This window comes from Oryzias latipes, chromosome 2 (assembly GCF_053564925.1).
Source record: "Oryzias latipes strain Hd-rR chromosome 2, Olatipes_Hd-rR_3.1".
Taxonomy (NCBI): Eukaryota; Metazoa; Chordata; class Actinopteri; order Beloniformes; family Adrianichthyidae; genus Oryzias; species Oryzias latipes.
Genome location: NC_136238.1, coordinates 12,893,407 through 12,908,697, shown reverse-complemented (window position 1 = coordinate 12,908,697; position 15,291 = coordinate 12,893,407). Strand labels below are relative to the sequence as shown.

The following is a 15,291-nucleotide window of genomic DNA, read 5'->3' as shown; positions in this document are numbered from 1 at the left end:
TACATAACTTGTTCCCTTTCACGTTGCTGTATGTTTTACATGGAATAAAAGCAGACTTTTCTGTTAGGGTGACAGAGGTGATCCAGGATTTCCAGGTCCATTCGGTCCCAAAGGGGAAGGATATCCAGGACCAATGGTGAAGACCTGTTTTGTGTAGAAATATTAGCATCTGTCCCTTTGTTACCATTAATGTATAACTTACACATACCATTACTTGTTCTGAGGGTCCTCCTGGTTTGCCTGGACTTCCCGGAGAACCTGGATTGGAAGGAGTTGGCATTCCAGGTCCAAAGGTGAGAAAAAGACAAAAAAACATAACGTAAACAGATCTTTGTAAGGACATGATGCAGTACTGGATGTGGACTGTGTCCATTCCTTCACTGCATGTTTATGGGATTCAAGATTTCGACGCAGCCTTTCTGTGACTTTGGTTAAGCATAAATATTCTGTTGAAGTTTAATTTGATGTTTAAGTTTTTGAAGTCTCAGTAGAATCATAAAGAAATGAAAAAAAAAAAAAATAAGAATCTTGGTCATTTCATTGACAAGTGACTATCCAGTCTTTGTCTCCAAAATGGTCACTAACACCTTTTCTGTGAGATGGCGCATTTTCTGTAAGAAAAGGAAGCCGATGAGATCAAAGCCTATCAAAAATGGCCATGGCCACAGAATTGGAAAATAAATAAAGCAAGGCTTCAAAATGAGCCTAATGGAAACCAACAGACTGTTTGATTACAGCCTTTAATCCTCTCTCACACATTTTTAGTTCTCGTCATGGGTCACCAGACTCTCACAAAGTTGTCTATAACATTTTTGGACTTTTTAACTCAAGAAAGGGTTTGAGAGGGATTTGAGACACCCAAGACAACAGCATTGATACTGGGGGAAAAAACCTTAAATTAGGTGACCAAACCCTAAATTCTTCTTAAAACAATGTCCCAAATTCCTGCAATAAAGGAGAATAATGGATGAAAAGGAGAAAAACCTGTTGAGCATTGTTACCAATACCTGGGGCGATAAAATTAAAGGAAAAAATACAAATTAGTAATGAATTTTACTTTAAATTCCTCTGAATTAGGTAAATGCTACGTACACAGCATGCATGTGATGTGCGTTCAGGAACGCTGTAAAGGTACGACTGCCGTCTACAGATGGAAGAGGCTTGGTGCAAAAGGTCCAAGGGGTGCAAATCTTGCTTGACAGCTCTATTCTGACATATAAAACACTTGGTGTCATAGATTTCTGTATTTTTCATTTTTCCTCCATGATCAATTTTCAAACGGTTGGTACTTCCGTGATCAAAAAAAGGACACCATCCATACGTCGCTACGAAATTCTTAGTCCCTGATCGGTCGCAGTTCAACCGGTTTAATTTGTAACGCGCGTTTTGAATGGCCATGTGTTTTGTAAGTAGAGCCAGAAACTCGCATAGCAACACACGGATGGGAAGGTTTTGAACGCAGAAACACTAAAGGCCGGAGCTTTCCAGGGAATTCTGCCAAAAGGGAAGACATTCACATCATGTCACCCACAGTTGGAGCTCTTTAAGACAAAAGCTGCACTGTACTGTAAGCAGTCCTATTGGCTGAATAAATGCTGTTTGGCTCTGATCTCACATTCTTTGCAGGCATTCCTCACTACAAGACTTTGTTTAAACAACTTCTTCCTTTTTGTTTTCTTCATGCCAATAAATGATGAATGTTTTCTGCTTAAGCCTCATCCAAGAACATTAAAAAAAGACCATTTTAGTAGGTCAAACACTCACACCAGGGATTGCAGTACAAGTACAAAAAGGGGTGCAATTACAATTTCTGTATTTCAAATTTGAACAGTTCCAAATTCTTCTTTTTTTTTTGCTTTAGGCTCCGTTGTCGGTCTACAGATGTGGTTTTGTCACGAAAACACTTTATTACAGCCTTTATGAAATACCACAAGGAATGCTGCTGATGTAAAAGTCACTGAGTATTTAACCTTGGAAAGAAAAAAAAATTGAATCCATCTTCTCATCTTCATCTTGAAGAGAAAGAAAAGGAAGAAAAGAGAAGTGATTACGCAAAAAAATATAAAACTTGGTGGATGTCGTTAAATATTTGTGGAAATACGTTTACTATCAAAAGGGGTGGAAACACCCAAACACAAAGCCAAGAAGTTTTTTGTTTTTTACAAATAATACAATACTTTTTCTTTAAATGAAAAGTGTTTGTTGTACATATTAATATCATTTTGCACAAATTCCTCTCCACTCCTGTCTGTTTACACCTTTTCAGGGAGACGTTGGTTTCCGAGGTTTGCCTGGTTTACCTGGACCTCCAGGTGAAGGCCTTCAAGGCCCTCCGGTAAATTGAAAACCTTTGATATTCTTGTTTTTTTTTTCCTTTCTTTTTCTTGTTTTGAAGCTTCTAATACTGCTATAGAAAACTCCAGCAAACAGGAGTCAAGGTCAGCTTGATTATGCAGAAAGTCCTCTTTAATTTAGCTTGAAATGCAGCCAGATGGTTGTGATTGAGTCATAATCTCAGAGGGCCAAAAGGTTAAAAATAAAAAGGAAACTGCTAATCACATGTGCAAACATGCCCAGAAGAAGAAGAAAAAAAGAGATGTAAAAAAATAAGCAATAGAGCTGCCGGCCGGCTCATTTGTTCGGGGTGTTTATTCGCCCAAACTGCTCCCGCAGGTGCGAATCTCAATGGACGTACTCCTGCGATCAGAAACACTCGGTCTAACAGGTCTGAGTGAAAACCACTGAGGCTCCTCATATGCAAGTGCAGATCACACCCGGATCCCCTGCAGACTGTAGACCCGAGTCTCTGCAGGTCGGAGCGTTCGGCAGCTTTTAATTGGGACTCAACAAAAGCCGTCTGGTGGGGAAGGGAGAAGGAGAAGGAACTTCACACTGGCAGATGTTAGATCATGTCCACGCTGAGTGAATTCTCATGTCAGTTCCTAAAGTACACGTGTGTCTCAAAAAATTTGACATTTTCCACATGTTTTTAATATTAGACTAAAGTAAACCTTTAGTTAAAAAAGACTGAAAGAAAATGTGCCAGTTGGATGAAAATCAAAGCTGGATTCTTGAAGGCTTCTCCAACATCCTTGCTCCTCTGGTTACTCGTCTCCCTCACGCTGTCGGAGGTGACTTATCTCAAATGTTTTATTTTTGCAGGGGAATCCCGGTCGACCGGGTCCACCAGGACCAACCGGGCCACAAGGACAAGGAGTTCAAGGTCCAAAGGTGGGCTGCGGCCTCTGGTCCGTCCTTAAAGACCCACTCCGATCGTCTTTTGAGCTCTTTAACTGGGTTCCCAGTGGTCTTCTGATTAAGAGTTTCTGCAGAGCGGCAGGAGTTCATTGGACAGAGCGACACCCCCGCCCACCCCCTCCGAACAGGAACTACCTGCTAGACATCTATAGAGAAATAAACAGCGGCTCTGATACTCTTATTTAAACATCTAGCTAATCTGAATTTGTTTTTCATTATATTTTTTCTGTAGCGCAAATTTGAGCACAAGTGATAAACTGACCACTCAGATGCTTTGGTGCTTATGGTGCCCGCTGACCCCCCCACATGGAACGTTTGACACATTCTCCAGTTGCTTTCAGTGGAAGGGCTGTGGACTTCAAACAAGCTTACTCCTGATTGGCGACAGTAGTTTATGTAGAAACGTTGACTCGGACCAATCACTGTTGACCGGCAGCGGCCGTATCACAGAAAAACAGCGGCTGAATTGGCCTCATTGCGCCCGAGCCGTAAGTAAGGGTGACGTCACAGCCGCTCGGTCCAGGTTTATATACATTCAATTGTGGGACCGTTGGCACGGAGCAACCCCACCCCCCCTTCCCCTCCCTGATGCTGAGAGCTCTCTGTTGCAAGCTCTTCTGCTAGCTTACAGCCCCAACCTAACATTACAGGTGTAATTGTAGTTTTGAGCCAGATGAGGATGGGATGGATTTTTTTTGTCTGCAAGCTTGCGATCCGTCCAGCGTATTTTCTGCGTATTAAATAGGATCATTTTATTTTTTTGTACTTATTCAAGCCGATCTGAAAAAAGAAAAACTAATAAAAAATGCATTTTTGTTTCTATCATCCATCATCAGAAAGATGCCACCAGAACATGTTAAAACACTTAGAACCCGATTGTCATCCAAGTGGGTCTTTAAGAACCAAACCTTCTTTTAAACAGAGCGACTATCGTTGGTAAACTCTTGTGCTGCTGTGACTTCAGGGTGAACAGGGTTCCCAGGGTGTGTCCGGACCAAGAGGAGTTCCAGGAGAGGGTTTTCCCGGGCCCAAAGTCCGTCATCGTTCCACCTCACGTTTATGATCTGGTTGTGGGCGTGGTTGCCGTTTAACTTTGCTTTGTGAAATGGTTTAGGGGGACAGAGGCTCGTCAGGGGAGAGGGGACTTAAGGGCATCAAAGGAGAAACGGGAGATTCTGGATTTCCAGGAGAACCTGTAAGTAACCCTAAAAAGACCTCAACTGCAGTTTAACTGTGGAACCACATCCTGATGGTCTCATTTTAGGGCCGAGCAGGGGTCAAAGGTGAAGCCGGCCTCACTGTGAGTCCAACTTTTTTCAATATTGTGTATGTTACTAATATTTTCACACTTAAACTTAAATCTTAACTTAAACGATGTTTATGACTCTACTTCAGAGAGAAGACATCATTCGAATGATCAAAGAGATCTGCGGTAAGAGATTTTTGGGATGTTCAGCTCCTGTTTTGATCAAAGGTCTAGAGCGTGCTGAGGCAGCTACGCCTTGATGGTTTGTGTTGTGGTGATTCCAGGTTGTGGGATCAAGTGTAAGGAGAGGCCCATGGAGCTGGTGTTCGTCCTCGACAGCTCAGAGAGTGTTGGGCCCGAAAACTTCGAAATCATCAAGGGCTTTGTGATGGCGCTGGTCGACCGAGTTACCGTTGGAAGCAAAGCCACCAGGATCGGCCTGGTCCTGTACAGCCTGGATGTGAATCTGGTTTTCGACTTGCCCCGCTACAGCACCAAGGAGGACATCAAGCTCGCCATCAGGAGCATCGCTTACATGGGGGAGGGCACCTACACCGGGACAGCCATCCGTAAAGCGACGCAAGAGGCCTTTTCCAGGTCACGAGAGGGTGTCAGCAAAGTGGCCATCGTCATCACCGATGGACAAACGGACAAGCGAGAGCCGGTGAAGCTGGATGTGGCCGTCAGAGAAGCACACGCTGCCAACATTGAGATGTTTGCTTTGGGGATTGTTAACACCTCGGATCCAACGAGGGACGACTTCCTGAGAGAGCTCAACCTGATCGCCTCCGACCCGGACAAGGAGCACATGTTCCTCATTGACGACTTCAACACTCTGCCAAGTAAGAGAACTTCCCATAAAAATCTTCAGACATCAAGCTGCTGAAGACAGAAACCTGAGAACGGTTGAACAACCCTGACCAGACATGAAGAAACCTTCCATTACCTAACATTATGTGTTGAACTTTGGGGTCACATACATTAAAAAAAACAGACACGCATCATTAAAAGAAAAAAACTAGGTTTATTTAATACCTCACTTAGCTGCCTTTTCATCCATTACAGGCCATGAAGCCATGGGGATGCAGTCTTTTTTGCTTCTAACCTTAATCTTGTTTTTTTCCTTTCCGCTTTTTCCTTCTGGGTCGCCACGGCGAATCAGCTTCCTCCGTCTTCCCCTGTCTTCTGCCTCTTCTCCTCTTACTCCAGCTACCGTCATGACCCCATAAACCTGCATCTGTCCTATTCTCTGTCATACAAATTATATTTTCATTTTGTTTTTCATTTAAAAATTTAAAACAGCAAACAGAAAAATGTAGCCCAGCCCCACATCATGATGGTCCCACCACAAAGTTTAACAGTATGAAATGTTTTTTTCTTCAAAGGGTTTTTGGCCTCTCCCTAGTCAAATAAAACCAGCACACATTTGATTAAAAAACAACCTTTATAAAGAAGTTCTGCTTCTTTTATAGTCGTTGTGATTATAGTAGCATCAATAGGGGTGCAACGAATCACAACACTCAGGGTTGAACACGTAGTCGCAATTTTTTTTTTACTATTTAGACTTCTGAATTTGTCCCAGTGTCTGAAATACCAAAGGAGACTTTTAACCCTTTAATACCAGAGCTTTCGTCGTCAGCAGCAGCAAATAAACACACACACTTTAAAGTTCAGTCATTAACACAAGGACAGAGTTCTAAATAATGTAAAGTGTTGCGTATTTGCACAACGCCGCTTTTCTCTGCAACAGAATCAGCTGATTCACGTTGATTCGATATCCTATTTTTTTAGGTTAGACGTCACTACTGAGTATAAGTCACAGCAGCCAAAAAGGAAAAAAAGATCAGATATAAGTCGAACAGAGAAATTCATTTACCAAAAACGCGAACAAGAACAGACAGTTCCTCTTAAAAGGCAAAGCATGATAACCGAATAGATGACAATAAGAGACTAAATATATGCCTCAGTAACTTAACACGTTGATGGTTAAAAAGCTTTATGAAACAAAGCAGGAATCTAGTATATTAGCGCAACATATGAAAAATTATTCAGATAACCGTAGCAAAAAAGAACATGCTAACAAGCCAACGAAAGTCTTTATATATAGCTTAAAATCCCTAAATCTGTTGAATTCTTCGTCTGTGTCGCTTTGGAACACTTCGGCCAAGCCCGGTGTCAGACTGCTTCTTCTTCTGTGTTGCTGTTTGTATCAAATACTGATACTCAGAACTACAGTGCCCTCTAGTGGTTGTTGCTATATTGTCGTTTAAAAAGATCACAGAAGTCGTGCCTGAGTACAAGTCACAGCCCCAACAAAACTATGCAAAAAACAAAAAAAAGACAGGATTTATGCTGGATGGCACAGTTGGCTGTGTGTATGACTGGTGCATGGGAAACCCGGGTTAGTCTCCCAGGGGGCGTGGTTAACTCAATCCACTATGGGTCCTTGTGTAAGACCCTTCGCACTAGCCATAGTTTTGCCAGCCCCCAACTCGTCTGCCAAACCACCCGTGTGAACCAGTGGAAGCTGATTTGCTGTGGTGACCCCTGAAAGGAGACACTGAAAGGAGAACAACATTTTCTCTACTGTAAAGTGTTGCACAACACTGTTTTTCTCCACTTCAGAATCTGTTGGAATTATGTCAATCAAATCAAATCAAACTTTATTTATAAAATAGCGCTTCTCATGCAGTTGCGCAGCTCGAAGCGCTTTAACATAAAAAAAAAAAACACACAATATTACAGTAAAAACCCAACCCACCCTTTACCCTTCCCACTCCCCTCCGTTAAAACATGCGACCCATGACCACTACGTACAAAGAATATACTATGTAACTTCTAAAAAAAAAAATAATAATAAAAAATAAAGTAAGGCCTTGGCTTTGCTGTGAGGAAACCGTATTTGGCAATCTCTTCACACCAGTAGCCAGCCTGGCCATTGGAGCATCGGCACAGTGCCCACCCGAACTGGGACAGCAATTATACTGTAAACGGTTGAAGAGTTACAGTAGTAGAAAGAACAGCAACACTGGGGCTAAAACTCTGGTGTTAAAGGGTTAAACTGTGCAGAAAGTGCTGTTGTTTTTGTTGGAGTCATCAGTTTGCGCTGAAGGACAGCCCCTTCTCAAAAGTTTTTCTGCTGGACCTGTGCGCGTTTGTGTTTCAGCTCTGGAGTCTAAGTTAGTCAGCCAGTTCTGCGAGGACGAGAACGGAGCGCTGATTTATAACCAGATAACCAACGGCTACGGCAACAATGCCTACAATGGCTACAACAGCAATCTGATAAATGCTGGGAAGTATGACACCGGCGGTTACGGGTACCGGCCCGTTCCCGGCCAGGAGACGGCGAACAACAGGCAGACGGACTTCAACTCTGGCGTCGGGTCTCAAAGCCAGGTAGGGGCCAGCTAACACTTCAGTAAAGGAACACATGTATGGAGCCCACAAATGTGAATATAAACATGCAGATCTCTGTACGCAACGCTGAGCGCTTTCCTTCTTAGCAGGGAGGAGAAGGAGGAGGCCGGAGTGTTTCCAAGGAGACGTCAAACTTAGGAAAAGAGCGGGGGGACACATTTACCCGCGACGTGTTTGACTACGAAACTCCCCCTCCCTCCACTGAAGACTCCTCCAGAAACAGAGGCTCCTCCTCGTCATCCTCCTCCTCCTCTACAAACATAAATCCATCGTCCTCAGGTGTTTCTGTGCAGACGAAGCCAGCTCTTCCCAAAGGTACAAACTAGTTTACCACCACAGCACTTTTTTTTTTTTTTACGGGAAAGAAATCACAAAATAAATTAAAAACAGAGAATTATCTGACTTTAGGGTAAAAAAAAAAACAGGAAATGTTTCGAAGTTGCCCCATACCGATTCTTTTGTGTGAGACCCTGTCTTGCTTTAATTGCATACAGTCTTGGAATTTTCAGTTTTCTTATGAATACATAGCATGGTACCGATCTTAAAACTGCATAGCAACCCCACACCATCACACTACCACCGCCGTGTTTGACAGCTACCACTTCAGTTTGACACCCAATTTGATGGCAAAACTTTGCCAACGGTTGAATCTTTTGTCTCGTCAGTCCAAACATTATTTGTCCTAAAGGTATGAAGAACAACCCGTCCATGTTGTTCTGCTTCTTAGGAACTCCATGGGTTTAAAATCCTTGAATTTATTCTTGCTGAGAGAAAAAAAGCATTAAAGAAAAACGGAAGGAAACCCCAAAGGGCTGAAACAACACAATATCTCGCAGGTGCAGAAACACAAGCATGTAGGAACATTTTTTATGATCGGTCTGCTTTTGTTGATGCTGCTTCTTCAGAAAAGCAAAGCCACAGTTTCAGCTGAACTTCGCACACTGCCTCATTCAGCCCTTTTCTCCCCCCCTCCCCGCAGAGACCGTCCCGCTAGACCCACGCTGCTCCCTGGTTCTGGTGCCAGGCACGTGCCGGGACTACAACATCCGCTGGTACTACGACAAGCAGGCCAACGCCTGTGCGCAGTTTTGGTACGGAGGCTGCAATGGTAACGGAAACCGCTTCGACACCGAGGAGGAGTGCAAGAGGACGTGCGTGCTGGGCAGAACCACAGGTTTGTGATCCACCCAGGCGTCGCCAGATCCGCCCAAATAATCATTCCGAACGTCCCAAAGACTTTGAGCTTTCCCTCCGCAGGAGGCTGAGCCCAACACCTGCTGGAGATCATCCAAGGAGGGGCGGATTCTCAAAGGATTATGGGACGATATATAGGCTCATACAATCATGACTCCAGGAATAAACTATTTCAAACTAACAATGTAGAGGATCAGCAGATCCATTTACTCAACTCAGGAATACCAAACTTTTTTTTTCTTTTTCTTTTTTTTGTTTAACACAAAGTCCTGAGAAGATCAAGAAAAAAACCTCAAATCAAGTGGAGCCATAATAAACACAATGTGCTCCGTGGAACCTTTTTTTTTTTTTTGTAAACTGAAATGCCTTTCAATGGAAAATGTGATAACTGTTCAACTTGTAACACTGATGGACCGACACAGGAACGCTGCCCTCTGCTGGGTTCAGGCATCACTGTGTCACTCACGTTTACTGCTCTGTACTCTGCCTTGTGGAATCAGCAGTCCACTGTTTTAAATAAAAAAAAACATAATAAACAACAAAATTTATGTTTTACAACGAAATTTTGAGCTTTTCATATATAAAACGTTTCATCTTACGATCTCCTCACCTTAAAAGGTTGCATAAAACTTTTATATACAATGTTTTCTTTTACTTTTTTATGTATTTACATTTTTATGACATTTATAAATATATATATATATATATATATATATATATATTTTTTTCTTTTTTTTTTTTTTAAAAGATCCCATCAGGTTTCACTAAGAAAACAAAGAATGCGTCATAATTACTAGAATTTAGATGCAAATGGGAATTTTTGGTATATCCGCCTATATTAGTTGGTCAAAAACATTAAATGTTTTTATGCATTTTTAACTGAATTATGAACTTTAGGTCCCGCTGGGCCGTCAATATATGGGTTTTTTTTATTTTATCATCTAAATTCAAAATTCTAAAAAGCAAATTGCTGCTAATTTAAAAACCGACTAAACTAAATTAGAAATAGTACTGATGTTTTTTTGTTTTCTTAGCTTTAGATTTACTTATTTTAAAAATAATCGTCCTATAAATGGTTTCCTGATTTTGAATAAAATCTCTGTGTACTGGGAACAAAGCTTAAAATGTGTGCCAATAATCTGGGCTCTAGGGTGTTGGGTCCAATCAGGACCAACTTGAACACAAACCAAAGTTTAAATGAGTAAAATAGACCTTATAATTAAAAAAAAAAGAAATTTGAAAACCGTTCTAAACTCAAATATGCACATTGTAAACTTGAAAGAAATATTGAGTATTTGACAAAGTAAAATTAGATTTTTTTTGAAGAAACACTTAAGATTATATTAAAAAATCTATCAATCCATAACTGTTACCAATTTTTAAAAAATGGCTTTTTGTAAGAGCTGCTGTTTCGTGTTTTCAAATATTGCTTTTTGTGTTTTTGTTTCTTTACCTCGTTGCTCTCAGTAATTTAGATGACGGTTTGAATTCAGAATTTACGTTTTCAGAATTTAGCCTTATTAGGTTTGGGGGCGGGGCTTTGAGCCTGTTTGGCAGCAAGGGACCTGATTAACCGCGGTAATGGTGACATCACATGTCAAGAGAACCTGTCATTGGTGCCACCATTTAGTCAGTAGACTAAACTGCAGAAGAATTAAAAAGAGAAACTTTCTGGAAATTGCCATCTCAGAATAAACAGGTTTAAACTTCTTAATGCAAAGGCAGAGCCATGTGTGAATGTGATCCAAAATGATTTGTCTTTGCAGAATTAAAGCTCATTTGAAGTGTCAGTCGAATCAATGGTAAAAGGCGGATCCAGTTAAAAGTTTTTTCCAGCTATACTTAATTACAGCTAAGCTGCTTCCTAGAACAGTGTAATAATCAAAAACTGAATATCTTTGAAGAAACATGAAATCAAAACATAAACAGGTTTCTGCAATCCAATTAAAAAAATGCGACAAAACGTATTACATACCTTAGCTTGAATTACATGTCATCAAAATTAATAGCATTAAATTAGTTAGCCAGGGATGGATACAATCCAGCATCTCAAAATGTGCTTAAAGAAATATTTTCCTTTTTTGTTGTATTATGAATCATAAAGTGCTGTTTTTTTTCAGTAATTTGAAGCAAAACTGTGTTTAGTCAGAACTGAAAACCACCTAGGAGCTGTTGAAGAGAAAAACTTTACTCAAAAAGCAGAACAGAAAAAGCTCTAAGTTATTAGGTGGGAAAATCACAGATTTTTTTTTTTCATTCTAAACAGTCTAAAAACCCACTTGTCATCTTTGTATCTGTTTCCAAAGTATTCATGGTAGTGTTTTATTTATGATCATACCATTTTAAGCCAAAATCCTGAAAAACTTGTGTTCTAGGTGCAGGAGTTCATTAGAATTTCATCTGAGCAATCCTGCCTCTACTTCCATCGTTTTACACGCTCTCCTCTCTGCTAGCTTTCAGCCCCTCAAACCCCCAACCTAACATTACGACAACAACGGTGAGCAATATCTGAGCTATCCAGCGGTACAGTCTTGAGCCAGATTCCAGCTCAGCCGAGGAAAACAAAGTTTCACAGATATCTATTTGTCTGCCAGTGGATGCATCGGAATGGAGCAGGGAGCTTGTGGCCTCCCAGTCTATTTTCTACATCATACATATGATCTATTTTTAAAACAGCATTTCTTTTTCAATTTGCAACTATTTGAATTAAGGAATCAAGAACACAATTTTAAGATTTTACTTTATGTCCTCTATTATCAGAAAAATGTTACGAGAAGATGTTCAAGGGCCGATATGCTATTCCTAAGCCTTTCAGAGAATATGATATCTATATACCGTATTTTCCGGACTATAAGTCGCACCGGACTATAAGTCGCACCAGCCCAAAAATGCATTATAAAGTAGAAAAAAACACAGATAAGTCGCATTTTAACTTTCACAACCTTATATGACACAATCATAGCAGACTGTTTATCTAATAATTTCACAGTAATTTTTCCTCAAACTTATTTATTTATTTCTTTCATGAAGCATCATTGGCCAACTAATACTCTGTTTTCATTCTGTATTTGTAGAAACAGTTTTCACTTTTATTGCATTTCTGAATCTATGAAATCATTGGAAAATAGAATATTATGTTGTTAGCCTTCAAGATCTTACTGTAAAAAAAAGTTTGCTGATTCTCTGAGTCACTTAACATCCTCTTAACACTTAACATACCTCACACAACAAATTGACCCAGAAACATCATCTCTGTTCCTCACAAATGAACATAACAGGAGGGTTAACAATGTATTTATTATGGCCCGCAGCAGTCATAGACTGCAAGTAACATATTGTAACTGCTACGAGGGTCGAACACTCAAAAAGGTCCAAAACGTCAAAAAAAAACGCGTCAAAACGCCAAAAAATGGGGTCAAAAGTCGCCCAAAGCACACAACGACACGACAATTGTGTAACGCAACAAAAATACACACACACACGCACAACACCAACGCACAAACGTCAAAATTGTAGTCGCAAAAATGACGACAAAAACACAAAAAAGCCCCAAAAAGCCCTCAAAGGACGGGTTTAAAGCCAAAAAGACATGCCCAGCCTATAGTAAAAGACAGGCCGCATTGAAATACATAGGAAATCCTAACCGCAAAAACTTCTATATTGTTTCTGCTTCGTTTATTATTCCCGTTTCTAACGGATCCGTTGATCGCAAATTTGACCCCCACCACATACCCGAAAACTCACCAAAATTGGTACACACCTAGGATAAATTGAAAATGAATTTTCGGCAAAGAGAACGCCACCCCCCCGAAGTCGATGACATCACAGCGAGCGATCCCGTCAAAAAAATGAATGGGCCGAAAATTGCTTATGGGGCCAAAAAAAAATATTTCAAATTAGAGCAACGAAACCAAAACACGCGTATTGGAGATATCCCAAAGAAGTTATGAAATCATTATGGGATGGCCACACGACCTACGGCTTGGCAGCCATTTTGTGGCGAACTCAGAGAAATGGCGATTTTCGTGTTTTTTGACAATATGGGAAAACGACACTTTTGTTCAAGCGATTTTCCCGAAATCGGACACACATGCCACTAGCACGATTCTACAATAACCAAAGAAGTTTCGTTGACCTTTGACCTTGGCAAGGGGCGGCCATCTTGAATTTTCATAAAAAAGCACTTTTAGTAACGGATACAAACGAAAACTCGTCCTAGGGATTTTTTCCGATCTTTTTGAAACTTCTCGGGCATCAATGGCAAGCTACTGTGGACAAAATGTTGGAACTAGAAGTTGTAGAATTTGAAATGCGTGCGCGTGGCGAATTCGCAACCGTCGCCATTTTAGCTAGCTCGCACATATTTTATCGGAATGTCGTGAAAATGAATTATACGATTCCCTGGCCCACACTGAACAAAACGATGTCAGATACGACAAAATCAATAAAGGAATGTGGCTGTGGTAAACAAAAAACGATCGCAAAAAAAAGTGCCAACTCAGCAAAAAAAAAAAAAATCGGATTTTTTTTTTAAGAATCGACTAACGAAACCTAGACAACTTTGTCGGGTATATCCAAACAAAGTTTTGAAATCATTACGTGATGGCGACACGACCTACGGTTTGGCGGCCATTTTGTGCCAAAATCTGCCATTTTGAGTTTTTCGCGTTTTTACACAATATGGAAAAATGAATTTTTTTTCGAGCGATTTTCACGAAATTTGACGCGCATGTCCCAAGCGTAAGTCTACAATGACCTTTGGAGTTTCGTCGACCTTTGACCTCGGGAAAAGGCGACCTTCTTGAATTTTCTATAAAAAACACCTTTACAACCAGATTCAAACATAAACTTGTCGTTGGAATTTTCATCGATCGTCTCGAAACTTTTTGGGCATCAACGGCAAGCTACTGTGGAAAAAATGTTGGAATTAGAAGTTGTAGATTTTGAACGGCGTGCGCGTGGCAAGCTAGCAAAGTGGCGCAGTGTTATAACTCCCATGCATTTCAATACAATACAGTGAAAATTGAATGCATGCATTCATGCCTGAAACTGAATACATTGAAAAACACTGGATATGGACATATAAGGAATGTGGGCGTGGTTAGCATAAAACCACTGTTGCTAAGGACGACAAAAAGTTTACTTTTACCGATTTGTCCGAAACTGACGTCAATCTGTTCGTCTTCCTGAGGGGACCAAAACATAAAATGGTTGCTATGGAGATAAAATAAACAAAAAAGCCGCCATTTTGGAAAAAGTGGGTTTTTTGGAGGAATGTGTTTTTCTGAGTCAGTTGATGATGCTGATCGCTATGCTAGTACTTTTAGCAACATTAGCATAGCTAGCATAGTTAGCATAGTTAGCATTTTAGGTAATGTGTTTTTCTGAGTCAGTTGATGATGCTGATCGCTATGCTAGCACTTTTAGCCACATTAGCATAGCTAGCATAGTTAGCATAATTAGCATTTTAGGTAATGTGTTTTTCTGAGTCAGTTAATGATGCTGATCGCTATGCTAGCACTTTTAGCCACATTAGCATAGCTAGCATAGTTAGCATTATTAGCATTTTAGGTTCTGTGTTTTTCTGAGTCAGTTAATGATGCTGATCGCTATGCTAGCACTTTTAGCCACACTAGCATAGCTAGCATAGTTAGCATAATTAGCATATGCAGTTTTGACTAGCCATTATAAAAAGTGGGCGGTGAGGGCGGTGAGGGCGGTGGTGCGTAGAGTTGGGCGTGGAAGGCGGGTTGCGTCTGCGGGCCATACAACGCCGCTTGCGGCTTTAATTTCAATTTATTTCTAATATAAGTCGCTGCGGAGTATAAGTCGCACCCCTTGCCAAACTATGAAAAAAAGTGCGACTTATAGTCCGGAAAATACGGTATATAATATATTACCTTTGGCACACTAAAGAACAATTTTTAAATGAAATATGAGTTATTTTTGCAGCTTGCTTTCCACCCGGAAGGAAGGCGTCTCGATCTCTGAGGCTCCTCCTTTCGCGTCTTGTGGGTGTCGCCCGTTTCATGGCGTCATCCTAGAGTCGGCCTCAGCATCGTGTCTGTGTTTCTCCCAGGAAACCAAACTACCTCCAAACCCTTACAAATATGGATGTGCAGATGATGCGTATAAAATGAAAGCATTTTGCAAATCGCCGCTAGCTCCATGAAGTG

The 15,291-nt window shown here is 40.8% G+C and overlaps 1 protein-coding gene across 3 annotated transcripts in view; it reads left to right on the top strand.

The window, feature by feature from the left end:
* The window catches only part of LOC101170823 (uncharacterized), a 45,617-nt gene extending 35,939 nt beyond the window's left edge, over positions 1–9,678 (top strand). For 2 of the 3 annotated variants that reach the window (XM_078932731.1, XM_023965380.2), the window contains 13 exons: positions 68–136; positions 225–293; positions 2,267–2,335; positions 3,163–3,231; positions 4,223–4,291; positions 4,373–4,453; positions 4,523–4,558; positions 4,654–4,690; positions 4,789–5,346; positions 7,671–7,900; positions 8,008–8,236; positions 8,901–9,095; positions 9,179–9,678. In XM_078932731.1, the coding sequence (XP_078788857.1) occupies positions 68–136; positions 225–293; positions 2,267–2,335; positions 3,163–3,231; positions 4,223–4,291; positions 4,373–4,453; positions 4,523–4,558; positions 4,654–4,690; positions 4,789–5,346; positions 7,671–7,900; positions 8,008–8,236; positions 8,901–9,095; positions 9,179–9,186 (1,719 nt within the window). In that variant the 3' untranslated portion in view covers positions 9,187–9,678. The remainder of the gene's footprint in view (positions 1–67; positions 137–224; positions 294–2,266; positions 2,336–3,162; positions 3,232–4,222; positions 4,292–4,372; positions 4,454–4,522; positions 4,559–4,653; positions 4,691–4,788; positions 5,347–7,670; positions 7,901–8,007; positions 8,237–8,900; positions 9,096–9,178) is intronic. The other variant, XM_023965383.2, reaches the window with a different exon arrangement.
* Positions 9,679–15,291: the final 5,613 nt, after the last annotated feature.